The 18455-nt window shown below is 36.9% G+C and overlaps 1 protein-coding gene across 1 annotated transcript in view; it reads right to left on the bottom strand.

The window, feature by feature from the left end:
* LOC127953127 (alpha-1,6-mannosylglycoprotein 6-beta-N-acetylglucosaminyltransferase B-like) overlaps positions 1 to 6560 on the bottom strand; it is an 85151-nt gene extending 78591 nt beyond the window's left edge. Inside the window, exons 1-2 of the mRNA XM_052552077.1 lie at positions 6003 to 6560; positions 2971 to 3083 (exon numbers count right to left, since the gene is read on the bottom strand). Of these exons, the coding sequence (XP_052408037.1) occupies positions 2971 to 3083; positions 6003 to 6070 (181 nt within the window). The 5' untranslated portion in view covers positions 6071 to 6560. The remainder of the gene's footprint in view (positions 1 to 2970; positions 3084 to 6002) is intronic.
* Positions 6561 to 18455: the final 11895 nt, after the last annotated feature.

The following is an 18455-nucleotide window of genomic DNA, read 5'->3' as shown; positions in this document are numbered from 1 at the left end:
ACTCAATTCTGGAATGAATGCCATTAGTGTTGTATTTAACCTGTTAAGTCTGAAAAACATGGTACAGATGAAAGGTGAGTGACACAAAGATATACAGTAGTATAATATCAGAAGATATAGTAGTGCTGAAGTCCTGCTTTTCTTTTTGTTTTGTTTAATTTTGAGCTTGGCTGTATAATTATAGAATAATAATAGGGATTTATTGATGAGTCGGTGATAATAACATATATTGATTGATTGTTAAACATTTAATGGAAACATTTCTTAAGTGGAATAGTAACAATAATCCTTATATTTTCAGCACTAATAATGAAGCATTCAAAACTGCAATTTCAAACTATACTGCAGGTGGCTATATAATAGATGAACACATATATTGTGTATATATATATATATATATTTTTTTTTTTTTTTTTTTTTTTGCACATTAATGGCTAAGAATGTGTCCAGTGGGGGGATATATTGAATGTTATTCCATGCTATCACATGAATGCGATATATTGAATCCCAGTTTTGGCTCTAAGGCTTGGCATCCTGTATTTACTGCTTAACTAACACACGTCTTCTGTTTAAAACAGACAAAGTGCTTCCTGCATTCAACCCACACACAAGCTTTCATTAAAAATCTATAATAACAAACCTTTCTTAGAATAGCCATTAGTATCCATCAGAGGCATAATCCCAGAACATATGCTGCATGGTATTACCCAAGATAGAACATGGTCAGAGTGAGGGTGTAAAAGCTGGAGCTTCTCTTATGTGGAAGAGAATTAGTAAATCAGCACGTTTTCTCTCAGGAACCGAAAGAGATCGGTCGCTGTGATTTTGCCAAGTAAGACATGTTCCTGGATCAACATCTTCTGATGATCCCGGATCAATATTTTTGTCCAAAAATATAGACTTAACCCAGTCCCTACCCTGAAACCTAACCCTACCCATAATTTATTGCTAAAATTAACAAGGTTGTAGAATCACCTAACCCTGATTTTAAGCCTAAAATAGATATTTCCTGAAATGTTATATCTTATTTTCTGATTTGTTGATTGGAAGGTTGTTCCAGGATCAACAAGGATGTTGATCCAGGAACATGTGGAACATGTTAAATTTGAACATGAACATGTTGAAATCATGCTCACCGGATTTGAGATACCGTTTGAGAAACACATTGAGATAACATGTATACTACTAGAGCTTAGAGTAACAGAGTAACAAAATGCTGTTATATTGTAATAAACAGCATGTATTCCAAAATATAAACCTTCTTTAACAACCGTTCAAAAGTTTGGGGGCGGTATTTTTATTTTTATTATTACTTTTTTAACAATTACATTATTTGAAAATATTTACATAAAAAACAAATCTGTTCTTTTTCACTTTTTATACATCGAAGAATCCTGAAAAAGTTTCTACAAAATATTAAGCAACAAAAGTTGTTTCCAGCTTTGATGATTTTTGAAGTATCATGTGACACTGAAGACCAGAGTAATGGCTGATCGAAATTCAGCTTTGCATCACAGGATTAAATAAAAATGTTAAAGTATTAAAATCGAAAAATAGTTATTTTGGTTTTTAATTAAATGTAACAATGTTACTGTTTTTTTTTTCTGTATTTCTATTAAATAAATACAAACTTGATTATAATTTTCTTTCTAAAAAAAATAAAATAAAATAAAATAAATAAATAAATAGCTGAGTGAAAACCATATTCTGCTTGAAGAACACAGGTAGGTAGGTAAATGACAGATAGATAGATAGATAGATAGATAGATAGATAGATAGATAGATAGATAGATAGATAGATAGATAGATAGATAGATAGATAGATAGATAGATAGATAGATAGATAGATTCAAATCGGGCACCGATTATATTTGAAGTAATTTAGAGGTAATTAGTTTGACATAATTAGTGATTTGCAACTGTAATTCGTTTGAATGTAACCCTCACATCTATGTCAGCGCTGGACTCTCAAAACACAGTGAGGTCCATCTCTGGCTGATCAGCAGGCAGTGTTTAATGAGCGAGAGCCAGATGCTTTCTCAAGGCTTCACCCTCGGAGTGGTTAATTAATCAGATTGTTCTCTCTCTTTCTCTCTCTTTCACTTTCTTTCTCTCCTCTCTTTCCTCCATATGACCTCTCTCCCACAACATCACAGAGCACTAATCCATCATCTTCAGCTTTTTTACTGGGGTTTGCTGAACACACCATGAAGCAGTTTTCCAATTTTCCAGCAAGCGAGTGGAGCTCTTAAGATGGCTATTTGCCACATTTGGGTACACCGTTTCCTGTTGGGCACAGCAGTGTTGAAACTAGAAAGGAACTGAATATTAAACATATTGGCTCTGTTCCAAAACCTCTGCAGTGAGCCCATGTAGGCAGAATTTTAAAGCAATATAGGTGTGCACCCAACATGAAAGCTTTCACAAAAGGTAGACATCATAATTATGCTGCCTTCTGAGATGCCTTCTTTTTTTCCCTCTAAATAAAGTCAGTATCACATGTATCCTTTACAAAGAAGACAATCCCATCCAGACCACACAGAAGCTGTGCTGCAAAATCTTTATATTTGAACTATCCTTCTTTAATAAACTTAAACAAATACCCTTGATGAGTGAGTAAATGAAGACAGAATGTGAATTCTTGGATCTCATAGACCGGTTCTTCTTGGGATTTGCAGTGAACGAGACCTCAGAGATAATTATGCTGTCTACCTCTAGCCTCTGGGGTGATCTATTTTCATACGCATAAAAATTGATGACTGCTGACAAATGGGATCTTCTTCAGCCTGAGATGCTATTCACAGCACGCTGACCCCTGGATAATCAAGCCTGTTAAAGGCCAGCGCAAAATCCTTCGTTACCCCCATTAGAAATCCCATAAAATGACGCTTTCTAAATGCCACCGGCTGAATTAGACATGCATACGGTCAGCACAGGTAAGACGTACAGAGCTGCCAGTTATTAATGTACCTTCAGTTCGGATGCTGAATGGGGAATCGCCCAGTCGCTTGGCCGAGAACTGCCCCCCCAGAGAGGTCATTAAGAAGCACAGACTGAAGAAACCGATCCCCGCCACAAATATCCTGCAACAGACAGACAGATAGATGTACGAATGTATTGGGGTGGAACAAGAAGAAAGCCAGACAATTTGAGAAACCACCTATGAGAAGAAGTATAACTGTTAGAAGAAGTATATTATCCTTGTGAAACTTTTCCTTTGGGGGGAAATGAAAGCTTTGTCACTGTTTACTCACTTTGTTGTTGCAAACCTGTTCAAAATTATATATATTTTTTTTTTGTAGAATTTTTTTTTTCACATAGGCAATTTCTATGAAAGTGTAGTACAAGGTGACCACTCTGCTAAGATAAAATTTAAATACATAAATAAATAAAAAACACTAAACGTGGTCGAACTGAATCATTCCCTCTATCCCAAATCATCCATCATACAACATGTCTGTGTAACAAACAGAGCAAAAATTATTAATTCAATTAACTCAATAGTGTTTCGCTTCCTCAGACTAATAGAAAGCTCAAATGATGACACATTTTTTTGTATGCAAACCCGGAAGTTAGCAAACAAATCCATCACGATATGTTTAGATTCAAGCAGCTGCTTCCAGCTTTCAAAAATAAATATTCTCAGATAAACCAAAAGTAGTCCAAGACCATTTAAAACAATTATGTTGGTGGGTTTTGATTTGAGAGGGCAACAAATAATGTTTTTTCACTGGAGGAAGCATTATTATGGATTAACATGCAGTGGTTTTTAAGTCAAAATGGCATAATAATGGATTTGCCTCCTACAAACACACAACCTTTTAATTCATTCTGACGGCACCCATTCACTGCAGAGGATCCACTGATGAGCAAATTATGTAATGCTACATTGCTCCAAATCTGTCCAGCTGAGGAAACCAACTAATTTACATCATGGCCTGAGGGTGAGTACATGTTTAGGGAAAATAATTCATTTAAGCATCCAACATCAACTTTATTCTTTAAAGTATTAAAACAAATAAGCAAATAAATAAATAACATATTTGCCCTCAAAGTTTGAGTTATAATAGTCTGGAATAACATCTTTATAAAAGCAACATAACTGTAAAAGTAGACTGACAAGTTTGAGGCATATGACCTAATGAGATTAATTTTACTGTTTGCCATGATGACATTTAATGTCACTGACAACCTCTAGTTTTTACTAGTTTGGAGCATCCCAGACATGAACATTGGCAAAATAGTCTCATAACAATGGGTGAATTTTCTTTTTTTGGGTGAACTGTTTCTTTAAACGCCACTGACTTCAAAGTTTACACAAAACTAGAGTTTTATGTATTCACCCTAAGGTAAATTCAGATTTGCATTACAGATATTAGAACAAAGAAGATGAAATTCAAAGCCTTATTCATGTTTCTCAAACAGTAATGAAAATCTGCAAGGCCACTCATGAGGACTTTATGTTTTTAAGAAGCCCACTAAAAATGCTGAAAAGCATCATAAACTAAGGATAAACCACATATTTTGTCAGGGTTAACCGTTACATGCTGTAAGCCTGCAGGTTAGAGCCTTGGATGGGTAATCACAACCTTCGAGGTTTAAAGGAGATTTGCACAGTTTGCCATTTTTGTAAACCAGGGATTGATTTATGAACTATTTCAGATCTATTGCTCTCTCTCTCTCTCTCTCTCTCTCTCTCTCTTTCTCTCTAATGGATTATATATAGAAGGAAAGGGAAATGCCATGACCAGACCAGACATGGAGGGTTGTAACTGGACAGTAAATTGCATATTATCTTCATGTAATTGCTATTTTGAAATAAACTTTTTCCTTTTTGTTTGCTTTGTTAAATTAAAATGCCCAATTTATAATGGTGGTTTAAGTGGTATTACGGAATGGCATCATTATTACTGAAAAGTAAGTTTGAATACTAGAATATTTAGGGGTAAGTAATGATTAGTTGTTCCTATTTTAGCTTGTAGAAGACAAATTGGAAAATTACAGTATCAAAGTCTGAGACGAGTGTGCAGCGGAGAAAAACTCCTCAAACATTCTTCTCTAGTCCCACTGACGTCATTCTCTATAAACTGACATCATTTTTGGTGGCAAAGTAAAAGCAAACGTCAGTATTATGTACTCTTATTACATCATGTAATTCATCTTTTTATTTTTATTTACATTGTGTAATAAGTGTGTTAAATAAGTTTGACCAGGGGATATTTCTGTAATATCTGCAACTCTTTCACAGAAGAAGCTTGCTCAAGGTACAACAAAAGACTTTTATTTATTTATCTATTTTAAGTTGAAGAGCTCAGGTAGGCTACTGTAGAACAGAATGACCCACATCTTCGCGCTGCTGGATTCCCGCCACTGCGAGAAACAGCGCAAAAGCTCATCAACAGACTCAGTTTTACACCATCCTCACATCCCGACACTCTCTCAAGGACCGAGAATAGTAGCCTACCACCTCCACCACCATGTTATTTACAGTAAGACAGTCATTTCTCTTTATTTGCAGATACACTTTTCTGTGGTAACAATAAAGGCAGTTTGACAGCTTTAAGATTTTCAGCTTTGTTCAATTAAGGGAACCTGAGGACTTCGATAAAGACTTTTCAATAGGCCAAGTTTGTTTTATTGGCGAACTATTCTTTACAAAAAATAAATAAATAAATGTAGCCTAACTATTACTCTATACTGGAAATATTAGTTAGCCTATAATACGCTATAAAAATAAACTTAACAGTAGCATTCTTAATGTTGCTGCACTGTATGGCGATCTTATATTAATTTAAACATACAAAATAAAATATTTTTTTAAGGGCTTAGTGCATTAAGTCTGGTTGACCACATACATAAAACGAAGACCACAGTGGTCAAACGCTACAGTGCCTATTCCAGGTTTGTCTGAATGGTGTATTGTCAATAACTGACAATAATTTGTCTTCAGTACTTTGAATATAAATGTCTTACATTGTGCTATATATTATGTCAAATCTTACCTGAACGGCTTGAACGTCAGCAGGCATCTTCTCGTCATAGTTATACACTCGCTATTTAAAGCAGTCATTTGTCGCGACGACTGTTTAACATACGAACTGTAAAACGCATGATTTACTTTAATTATTTGAGTTTCTTAACATGCGAGTTTAAAATAACAGCCCTGATCCTGACTGTATGCTCTTTGAGGAAGTTGCAAGGCACCCGAAGATTGCTGAGCGAAATCACCAGCAGGTCATTCCGTTGGTGATGTTGAACTCCTATTCATGCCAGTTTCCAAATAGCGTCAGAAGTAATCCAGAGTAGGTCCGTCTCCGTACATTTAGTGAAGTACCAATGAAGCTCGTGAGGGGAATGAACGCCGGAACTCCCTGCGCAGCGCGCGACGACACTGGGTCAATTTACCGGCACGACTGGCGTTTTCCCAAATGTGAGCCGTCACTTTCACCTTCTTTGAGAATAATATCGTCTCTGTGCCTCACTATGAGCATGTATGCAGTCCACCTGCTCCAGAGGAAGCGTCTATAACGCTTAAACCGCTCCTCTGTAGTTTCAGAACCCTGGACAGCTCCCAGTGCATACGATAAAAGGCATCAAGAGCGCCATCCGATGGATTTCTACCAGCTTACTGGGATTATCCGATCTGAGATATGACGAATCGGGACCTTCTGTATGCAGTGTGTTTTTGTGCACGTGATTTTAGTAGAACACAGTTCCACTGATTGGATATGAGAGTTACATTTTAAATTAAAAAAGGAAGAACATTTCATAAATGTATGGCCTCAAGTCATCTATGCAGTTTATTTTCACGCATGTTTAAAAGGAGAAATTATATATATATATATATATATATATATATATATATATATATATATATATATATATATATATATATATATATATATATATATATATATACAGTAATTAAATAAGATTATGTATTTGAATGTAGTGTGGGAGCCCCACTCTTCTCATCTCCCTTTAGTGTATGCTGATCTGCACATTGCTTATGCTACCATTGTGTCTAGAGAGGATGTTTCATTACAGTATTAACACTAATGAGGATCTAAGGAGAATTATTCAGAATAACACAAAACAAAGCAAGTAAAGCATTCTCAAACTCTGGCCCAGCTGTTGGTTTCTGCTAGTTTCATTCCCATCATTTCTGAACTCTGAGAACCCAGAGGACTGTTAGCAGTGTAACCCACACCTCTGGATGACACACTTCATATCCATCAGTGAGTCTGACAGATCGGCCATTTATGAAAGCCTCTCTCTGTACAGTTTAAGATGCTGAGGATCTGCTTTCAAAAAAAGAAGAAAAAAAAAAAAAGAAAATCAATAGTTCTCTATTTCCTAGACCCACAGTTTCAGAGTACAGCAGTACAACTACAAAACCAGGACAGTAGTGTACAAAACTTTCAGATGCGGTGGAATCCATATCGTTTCAGGGCTACTTCAAGATGCAGAGATTGTGAACAACAACAAGATGATTGCCTTGCCAACAAAACAGGCATACAGCATGCATTGATTGATGCTATTAAGTGCTCCTCATTTCTTTATATAATTTTCTCGTTAAAACAACAGCTCAGACGAGAGAAAAATAAGGAATATGATGTTTTCTTCAGTCTGCAGGGTACAAAATGTCTAGACTTGATAACCGGCAGCCTGCCTTTGGAACACAAACCCCAATAATGACAGACCCGAATAGCTGTAGCTAATGAAGCTTTTGAGTAGAGACATGATTGCAAGCAACATACATCACAAATAGTTAATAAGATTCTGGAAGGCAAAGAGTGAAACTGACATGTTTTTCTCGGTCTGCTGTGTTTTACGCCATTAGTAAAGATCTCAGTGTCCTTGTGGTGTCATCAAACAATCAGCATTTTCATTTTCCTCCAGGCATAGAGGTATATACTGTAGAAAAAAGCTTCTCCTACTTATGTATAGTGCAAGAGAAACATTGCTTGTTCGGAAGTGTTTTGTGCGATATTCCAATTTTGTTAAAGTTAAAATTTGCTTCGAATGGAAACCCGCCTATTGATGGGAAAGCGTACAGGTATAAAAGAGCTGTAATGGGCTACTGATCCAATGTTTTGAAACTAATGCAAATAGACTGTAACAATCAATTGGTTTATTGATTAAAAGCTACATTTTAAAGCTAAATATGAAATTAAATATTATCTTTGAATGTGTGGTTCACACACATCACTAAAGCGACAAATAGAAGCTGCATATTTTTTAGGCTACATCAGCCTTCCAGAAATCGAATTTATCTCAGTCCATTCGTCATAAGCCAGCCAGTCACTTGTGTGTTTAGATGCCAATAAAGCACTTCAGGCTCACAACTCATCAAATTCAATTTACTTTCACTGTGTGCTAAAGGCCCTCTATGCACTCTAAACGCTCTCATTCATTCATGTATATTAAGAGCGATCAGCCCACTGGAACTATTGAGTTAAGTGAAACCTTTCAAATTTGGTGGCAAAGCGCCCTTCACAAGCAATATAGTAAGGACAGCTGGACACTTGGACCAACTTTCTCAGACCTCCCAAGTCTCAAACTTGATCATCTTTGCTGCAATCTTCTGAAATGATGGAAATAACAAAATCAGGCTTCAAGATACAGAGTTCAGATTATTTTTGGTAAAGTCTTCAAGTTGTATTATTAAAGAATAACTGACCTAGAAATGTGCTATTGTACTTGGCGGATGATAAACAGATGAAAAGAAAAAATAAATCAATTTAAGACTGGAAGGGATGAAAGCCATGCCTGGGAACTAGAATATCATAGGTACTTTTTTTTCTTTAAATTTTCATTTAATTTAATTATAACAATTTGTAATGCTTTGTCTCTGATAAAACAGCAATATTAACATGTCTTCATATGTCCTTCCCGCTTCATGAGAGAATTTGATAAATGACACCCATGCCATTGTTTTTTGGTTTTAAATATTCATGAACTCATGTCGTCTGTGGCTGTTTTAACAGCTGGTTTATAAAATATTAAAATACTGAAGGTTTTATTGTGTATCTGGTATTCAGAATGCTTCAGATCCAATTAATTTGCTCGCTAAGATGATAGTGAATATTTGTCAAATTCATTCTCTTTCTAACGATTTCCCGACTGTGTTATAGATATACACAGCATACATCAGCTTTATCTCACCATCATATTGGCATCAGCTATTGGAAAAGCCATTTCTTTTAGCCTCCAATTTGAACCCTGGTAGTAACAAGTGATCCTGACTGTGACATTCAGCACCATGAATAGAAAACTCAAACTTTCAAGAGGTGAATTCATAAAAAAGAGAGGAACCTTAGGATGCACCAGTACTTGGGACCTTTTTATTCTTCCCTTCAATCTCCTGGTCAAAGAGTGTAAGAGACATGCACGCAATCAGCCCTTGACAAAGTGTTCCTTTGTACATGTGTTTTCTTTAAAAATGGCCAGAGGGCTGGATCTCAGACTCAGTGATGACCAAGTGAAAGTATTAAGTGACCAAATATATCCCTTAAATATATGTTGTTTGCACAAAAATGTGTGTTAGCAGTGTGTGCACAACCACCATATAATGATAAAAATCCACCTGCTCATTTTTAATTCCCACGAATTATAAGAAGTGTCTCAGAACAAGAGTTCACAGAATCTGTAAAAAGTGGCATCACATTTTATACGACCTTCCAAGGCTGCTGATAGACACTGAAATATTATACACAGTCTTGAGTGAGCCGTATGCAATCTGCCATGTTTATCTTCATGCAAGAACATTTAAAAGCAACATTCAAATAAAAAAAAAAAAATGTCTTCTTATTGAAGCTACAGAAGTTATTCAGTCAAGAGCAGCGTGAGAGTGATTTTCTGTATTTATTTTATTGGTTGGGTCATATTTACATATGTTCATAATGTCTCAGTTACGTACGTAACCCTCATTCCCTGATCGAACGACATATGGGGTCTCACTTTGGAGGCCAATCATCTCTGAGTTTAAGAGAAAACGCCAATGAAAATTGGTAGTGGATTTAACATACCTGAGCCACTCCTCGTGCCAACGGGTATAAATAGTGCGAGAGGTGCATCCACTCATTAGGCTTAACTCTGAGGAGACGAGAACATGTCCCGGCAACAGCCAACGGTTCAAGGTTGTGGCATGGGGACATAATGTCCCCATTCCCTCCATAAGAGAACGAGGGTTACGTCCGTAACCGAGACGTTCTCTATCTGTCGGTCACTATGAGTTATGTCGAACGAAATATGGGGTCCTATGGAAAACGCAACATCCCGAACACCATCACAACCCTGTGGCTGCAATTGTCGGCAAGCCATGGCGTGCCCCAAAAGCTACGCTTAAGGTCGTAATCTTCCCAAAGCCCCAGTGCAAATTCACTGACCTTGGTACTGAAGGGGCCAGAAGGTGAGTACATCGCTGCTGGAGAAGGTCACGCTGCTGTTCCGCCCACATAAAGTTAGTGGAAGGGATTTCAACCTTCGGTGAAAGATTGCTTCAAATCTTCCCTATTAGTTTTTTTCAGCTTGGCAAGACAATGGGGAAGTGAGCCTAGGAACAGGCTGCTACGGAGACCACATCCTACCTTAGTTGCTGGAGCACCAAGTCCCTGTGATCACACAACTGCTCTCAGGACTGGGCCATAATGAGCAAGTCATCGAGATAGTTGAGGATCCTGATGGCCACTTCCCTGAGAGGGGCAAGGGCACCCTCCGCGGCCTTTGTGAAGACAAGGGGGGGACAGGGAGAGCCCGAAGCGGAGGACCTTGTACTGCCAATCCTGACCCTCGAATGCAAACCACAGAAACGGTCTGTGGCAAGGGAGGATCGAGACATGAAAGTACATGAAAGCTCTACACCGAGAACCAATCAAACAACCATGAGTACATTCACCTCCATCCTGATGCTCACAGCTGCCCGGGCAAGGATGGCTGTCAACTCTGGGTCAAATTCGGCAGTGGCGACAACACCCGAGGGGGGGCAGCCCCACCGAATCTTCATCCACAGAGGTCAATAGCCCATCCACGATGCTGCAGTTGACATCTGATCCCTGGCGGCAAACTAAATGACCAATTGGGACTGCCATAAGAAAGCCCAGCAAAATCTGCACCTGCAACTTATAATACATCTTGTAAACAGGGGCATAATAGGTACCCTTACAAGTGTTAAATCTTTTTTCTCTCTCTCTCTCTCTTTATTATCTGTTAGATTTTTATGCATTTTAAGGAAATGTCAAATCTTTGTGAATGCTAGTTGAATGCATCTTAAATGAATAGCTCACACAAAACCTTAAACTGTCATTATGCACTCACTCAAAATAGTTAATGTGTCAGATAGTGAGTGCCACACACACATACAGTCGCAATGAGCTGTCAAATATAGTCAAAAACAAAAATGTTGCCTTTCTGGCAATTGCATCCCAAGTAAGAAAAAAAAAATGAAATAATAATAAAATAAAAATCAGCAAAACTCAAGACATGGTGTTAAAATGCACTTTCCAGCCATTATCAATTGATAGGTGTGTCACTGTACTACACTGATTTCACTAATGCAGCACACTCTGATTAGCTTTCCCTCTTCACTGCATACTTCATGTGTTTCCTCTGTAGGGAATAGACAGATGTCTGTTCTCCAGCTGGTGGAGAGGTTTATGATACCCTCTCCTCCACAGCAGCTCCCTCTATTCTCATCTTTATTCCCGCTGGCTGTGTGCTGTCAGAGTCAAAGCAGAGCTCAGATTCACAGAAAATACATGAAACACTGATGGTACCTGTCAAACCACAATAAATCTAATTTATTATCAATCACTCTTCAAGGGAATGGGATTTTATGTGTGTTTATGTTTTAAGAGGACAGTTTTTGATAAACACAGAAAATATACATTTCAATCATGTGTCAGTGCCCTGTGAAGTTGATGTATAAATCCACAGGCAAAGCGATTTAGTTAAGTTAATGGTTAGTCTTTGTTAAGGCAGTACATCGGACAGGACATTCAGACGCTTGCCTATCATTCATCAACCTCAAATATAGCTTATCATCTGAAATATTTAATATTAAAACATGAAAGAGAGAGTGATTTCTACTTTCAAATGAACCAGTTCAAATGGAAAACAAATATCCTCAGATTATCTAATCCGTATGAAACATGCATACAGGCGCATCACTACTGCGGAGATGAAGAATCAGTGTTGCCGACTTAATCTCTGAAACTGAAAACAAAGAAAGTTGATAAAAGTACTAGTTGTTAAAATTATTAGAATTTTAATGCACTCTCCTTGCTGTTTTTCACTGACACATTCATAATCATTACTTCAGTGTGCTGTGGCAAGCTTTATGCATGTGCATGAGTGCTTATTAGGCTATGTAGGAAATTAAAGGCTCATTATAAACATTTAAATGGTTTATTTATAAAGTGCGATTAGTCAAATAATAATATTTTTTTTATTGAATGACTACTAGTCTTGGACTCTGTTGGTCCTTACAAGATTAAGCATTGTAAGGTAAATCCTCTGGTTTATTAATGAACATACTTGTGTTCTTAGACAGAAGTGTAGGAAAGCAGAACGGGTTTTGAAGAAAAATAAACTTCGGGTCTTTCACCAGATGTTACAAGACTTACTTCTTGGGTATCTGAAAGCTGTGAAGGATGCTAAAGCAGCCTATTTTTCAAATATTATATTGCAGCACTCAAACTGACCCAAAATTTTGTTTCAAACTATTAATAGTTTTTTTTTTTTTTTTTATCCAAAATGCTGTTATGATTCCTCCATCTACAGTGTTGTGAGAAGTTTTTCATGATTTCATCTATCAATATTAGTCATATTATTGCTCAATTGAAATGCCAAGCTACCAGTTTGGATGTTTTGCATTCAGGTTTGCTTGGTGCAACAGCGGACTTTATTGGACCAGGTATTACATGTGAATTGTAGCCTTTCTACATGTCTTTTTCCATCATGTCTTAAGCAAGTGGTCATTTAGCACCTTCTCAATAAGTCTGCTCTGGACCCTTTTTATTTTACAAATTATCGGCCAATTTCAAAGCTGCCCTGTATTTCGAAAAATAATGGAGAAACTCTTTTTATCTCAGCTGAGCTCTTTTTTTTTTTTGGCTAATAATGATGTGCTAGATGCATTGCAGTATGGCTTTAGGGCAGGACACAGCACTGAATCAGATTTTTTTTTAGTTTTCAATGATTTGTTACTCATTGCAGACTCTGGTATTCGAGGAGCTTTAATTATGCTCGAACTAAGTGCAGCTTTTGATCTAATAGATCATGATACCCTTATTAAACATTTAGAGTATTTGTGGGTCTGAGAGGGACTGTTTTAAAATGATTTTCTTCTTATTTGAAGGGACGATCCTTTTCAGTGAGGGCTGGTGAATTTTCTTCCTCTTCATTCTCTTTTGACTTTGGAGTACCTCAGGGCTCCATTTTGGGGCCTATTCTGTTAAATTATTCAATATTTCTGTTGCCTTTAGGCCATATACTGTATATAAAAAAGAAACTGAATACCTTATCATCTTTATTCTGATGATATTCAGATTTATGTAAATCAATCAATCAATCAATCAATCAAATTTTATTTATAAAGCACATTTAAAATCAACCTTGGTTGGCCAAAGTGCTGTTAAGTAAAAATAAGAAAAACAAGCAAAACAAGACAAAAAACATACAAGTTATGGTACATTAAATGCATTAGAGGAAAAAAAAATGTTTTCAGCAAAGATTTGAATTCAGCTAGCGTGGAGACTGATTTAACATGTAGTGGTAAGGTGTTCCACAGTTTAGGGCCGACTACTGCAAAAGCCTGATCACCTCTTTTCTTTTTAAGCGAGATCGTGGAACAGCCAAGAGATGATGATCCCTTGATCTGAGTGATCTTGATGGATTATGAATTCTAATTAAGTCGTAAAGGTATTTAGGGGCCTGGTTGTTAAAAGATTTGTAGACAAATAATACAATTTTAAAATCAATTCTGTATCGGATGGTAACCAATGCAGAGAACGTAGAATTGGGGTGATGTGATCTCGTTTTCGGCTGCCAGTGAACAGACGGGCAGCCGCATTTTGGACCATCTGTAGATGAGAGATGGAAGTGAGAGGTAAACCAACATATAGTGAGTTGCCATAGTCAAGACGTGTTGAAATAAAAGTGTTAATAATTGTTTCAAAGCTATTCCTGTTTAAAAAAGGATTGACTTTGGCTAACCATCGTAAATGATAAAAGCAGGCTCTAACTGTGGCGTTAATTTGCTTGGTCAGTTTAAATTTACGTTTTTAACTTCAGAAGTGAGTTGTGGCGTGAGTGTACCAAGGTCAGTACAGCGTCTGTAAAAAAAAGCTAATTTGGACCAAATTGGATGATTTGGGTTTTATCGTCATTAAGAAGCAGGAAGTTGTTTGTGAACAATAGCTTGAGTTAGTGAAGACAGTCTTGTAGTCTCAAGATGTTTTTATAGGTATGTAGAGTTAGGTATCGTCCGCATAACAATGGTACGACACACCAAATCTACTCATAATTGTTCCCAAAGGAAGCATGTACAATGAAAATAATAGGGGTGCCAGAATCGATCCCTGGGGTACCCCACAATTGAGGTGAGTCGCAGAAGATAGATGAATACCTAATCTAACAGAAAAACTTCTGTTAGATAGGTAAGACTGGAACCATTTGAGTACCATACCTGAGATACCGATCGAATGTTCTAGCCGAGATAAAAGAATCTTATGATCTACAAAGCCAAAAGCTGAACTCAAGTCAAGTAGCACTAAAGCCATGGTATTGCCAGCGTCTGTCATTAAAATGTCATTAAAAACTTTTAAAAAAGCGGACTCAGTGCTGTGAAGGGGTTTAAAAACAGATTGAAAAATATCCAAAATAGAGTTAATGTGCAGATAGTGTTGCAGCTGTATAAAGACTGTTTTTTCTATAATTTTTTATAAGACAGACAGGTTAGAAACGGGTCTGTAATTTGCATATACAGTGGAGTCGAGTGATGCTTTCTTGAGAATGAGAGTCACAGTGGCGAATTTAAAACAAGCAGGGAAAGCCCCTGTTAAGAGACTGTTATTAATGATATACAGAAATCTAAACCAACAGTGTCAAATACCTGTTTTATAAACAGAGAAGGAATAATATCTTGAGGAGAGAAGGTGGATTTCAGTTTTTAGGTAATTTCCCTGCATGTCTGAAGTGAGATCACTTCAAAGTGGCTCCATTGTGAGCTAGAGAAAGTAGGATCAGGTTCAAGCTCTCTTGAGGTAAAAACTTGAGTAGTGTTAATTTTATCAGAGAAGAAATTAAGGAAGTTTTCGCAGTCAGTGGGAGAGAACATAGGAAAAGTCTTAACAGAGGGGTTTAAAACAGAGTTAATAGTAGAAAAGAGCGTTTTGGGACAATGCTGTTTTTTGGAAATTATTTAGTGAAACCGTCAGCATCTCAAAGAAAATTTGAAGACTTTCTTTCTTCCATTTCGCTCAAGTCAACGACAATGTTGATGCAATAAACAAATATCGCTAGTTATCCATGGCTGGGACTTTTTTGAGGGTGGATAAGCTTTCGAGGTGCAGTGGAATCTAGGAGATAATAGGTTTAAAAAGTCCTTGGCAAAAGCATTGGCAGAACAACATACATGAATGTTAAAGTCACCAATTATTAGAAAAAGGTCATATTTAGTCAACACGCTCCCCAGGAGATCTGCAAACTCATTTATGAAATTACTGGATGAAGGTGGACAATAAATAAGTAGAAGTAAAACTGGACAGGGAGAATGTAGGTGAATTTCCTGGAGTTCAAAGATGGTAAAAGTGGTAGTTGACAGTTGGCGACACTGTACTGTGTTTTTAAAAAATAGTCACAAGTCCACCTCCCCTGCCGGTTAACCGGTGAGTGTTGAAAAAATCTTACTCCGGGGGAACCAATTCAGAAAAAACACTGAGATTGCCTGTTTTTATTCATGATTCAGTCACGAAAAAATAATCCAAATAGTTTGAAGAGATGAAGTCATTGCAGATAAAAAAAAAAAAATAAGTAAGGATCCAATGTTGGCAAGCGCCATCCTAAGCCGCGGTGGATCCTGTGGGAAGAATAGAGCACTACGGAGTGATCGCAGATTATGATGATTGACAGACCTGCGTCGGAACCGTGGAGAGGTTGAGCGAGCCCAGACGATGTACACTGGACAGTCCGTGTACATCGGTGGTGAGTAAAACTCATAGTTAATTAAATCGGAGTGGATCCCAAAAAGCTTTGGCATGGAATAATAAATGTCTATGAGTTTTAGGCGATTGTAAGCGATCAATGAATGACAACATAAACATAACAGCCAATAAAGACATCATTAATAGCACAGAAGGGAGACGGCATGCCACACACACCGGCGCCATCTTGAATACAGTTTACCTCTAAAGGTATAGTTCATTTATTTTATTTATTTATTTGCCTATAAGGTCTGAAGGTTCAACTTCTTATTCATCTTTGTCATGTCTTGAGGATGTGTAGTGCTGTTTAGAGCAAAATTGCATTCAGCTAAATGCGAGTAAATCTGAAGTAATAATTTGTGGCCCAAATAAGGTTGACTGTGACATAAACAATGTGTTAGGTACATGGAAAACTAATGTGCAGTCCCAAATAAGAAATCTGGGTTTAATTTTTTGACTCAGACTTAATTTTTGATCATCAGATTAAATGTGTGGTAAAAAGTTGCTTCTTTCAGTTGAGGACTATTTCAAAAATGAAATAATTTTGGTCTTTTGCTATTCTTGAGATACTGTAGTAATTGATGCATTTATCACCTCTCATTTGCCACAGCTACGAGGCCACTTACTTTTACAAAGAAAAGGGAGCATATTACTCCAGTATTTAGGATTTAGTATAAGGTTTTGCTTTACATTTTTAAAGCCTTCCATGATATGGCTCCAGAATATATTATGGAGCTGATTCATTTGTTGATTCATTAATTTTACAAAGCAGCGAGAATAATTTTTGTGTGATAACAAAAAGAACAACTTTATTTAAATCTACAAATCTACTCCTCCAAATAATTTGATCTTCCGCCATTATCAAGTGATAAATAGTTTAGATAAATAGTAATAGATAAATAGTGTAATGGTAGTTTAATTCTAGACTATTAGCCCTGTACATTGTAAATAAACCAAATAAAATGTATCTCTGTCAGTCATTTTTATTCTATCCCATGCTGAATAATAAATAAAGTTTGAATTGGAACACAGCTAGAGTCACGCACCATCTTGCATTACTCTTGCACCGTCATTACTGCACTACTCCTGTTGAGCGAAGCTCTGTACAGCTAAGGGAGCTTGCGTTTCACTGACATTTCATTACCGGTGACCCTCTCATTGTCATTACCCTTTGGACAGGAAGACAGATTACAGGTGTGATGACGCTCGTGCTCAGAGACCCGGAGAGACACAGAGAGGGATAGCAAGGATAGCAGTCATTCAGTGTATTGTTGCTATGGTTGCGTCCTCTGCACTGACCACCAGGGTCCCTGGGGCTCCTCAGAAGATTCCACCCTAGCTGACTACTAGGGCCCTGTGGGATCATGATCTATCTGTCTCTTACAGTACTGAAATTATGTTTGAAAATAGGACATGTAGAATTGAAATTGATTTGGACTTCAAAACCATTTTCTGCAAAGGTGGGTTCATCTTCATTACAGTGGCCATAACAATAACCTTTTGAAAATTCAAAATAGCAGAATGTGTGTGTGTGTGTGTGTGTGTGTGTGTGTGAGAGAGAGAGAGAGAGAGAGAGAGAGAGAGAGATAACTATCAATATATGTACAGCATAATGCGTTAAAACACAACGTTCAAAATTCATTTAATTTCATATTATTATTCCACCTCATGTGTTCTGTGCTTCCATAGATCTGTTTCGACTGAACAAGGAAAGGAAGGAAAACCAAAGTAAAATTACAGAGCTGCTGAAAAGAAAAAAAAAAGTGTAGGACACAGTAGGAGAACGTTATGTTGTCATACAGAGTTCATATTCTTCCGTACAGCAGTGTGTTGTGCTAATGAGACTGTAGACTTGGAGGATGTGATCCAGATAATCACCTTCATCACACTTCCACACAAAAGAAAGAGTACATGGTGTATGAAGAGTAAATTAATTAGTTCTGAACATCTTTTGAACAGAAAATATAGGAAAAGCTCTCTCTCTCTCTCTCTCTCCACTTAAAAACACTCACACATACAGTATGTAAATACATACACAGAAACTTACATATCATATTAAAAACGTTTTATATACTAATTTAAAATCTTAAGTTCACATTTGTTTCTTTTTATATTTAGAAACTTTCCATGACTATTAATTAAAGGTCCCACTTTACAGTATATAAGGTACAAAGCAATCATTGTGTACACACATTTTTAAATTGTACTTACCTGCGTGTATTTAGATGTGTAATTCATTTCTGTAATTAT

The sequence above is a fragment of the Carassius gibelio genome, chromosome B3, assembly GCF_023724105.1.
Source record: "Carassius gibelio isolate Cgi1373 ecotype wild population from Czech Republic chromosome B3, carGib1.2-hapl.c, whole genome shotgun sequence".
NCBI classification, from domain to species: Eukaryota; Metazoa; Chordata; class Actinopteri; order Cypriniformes; family Cyprinidae; genus Carassius; species Carassius gibelio.
The sequence above is the reverse complement of the archived record's forward strand: the minus strand, read 5'-3'. Positions and strand labels throughout refer to the sequence as shown.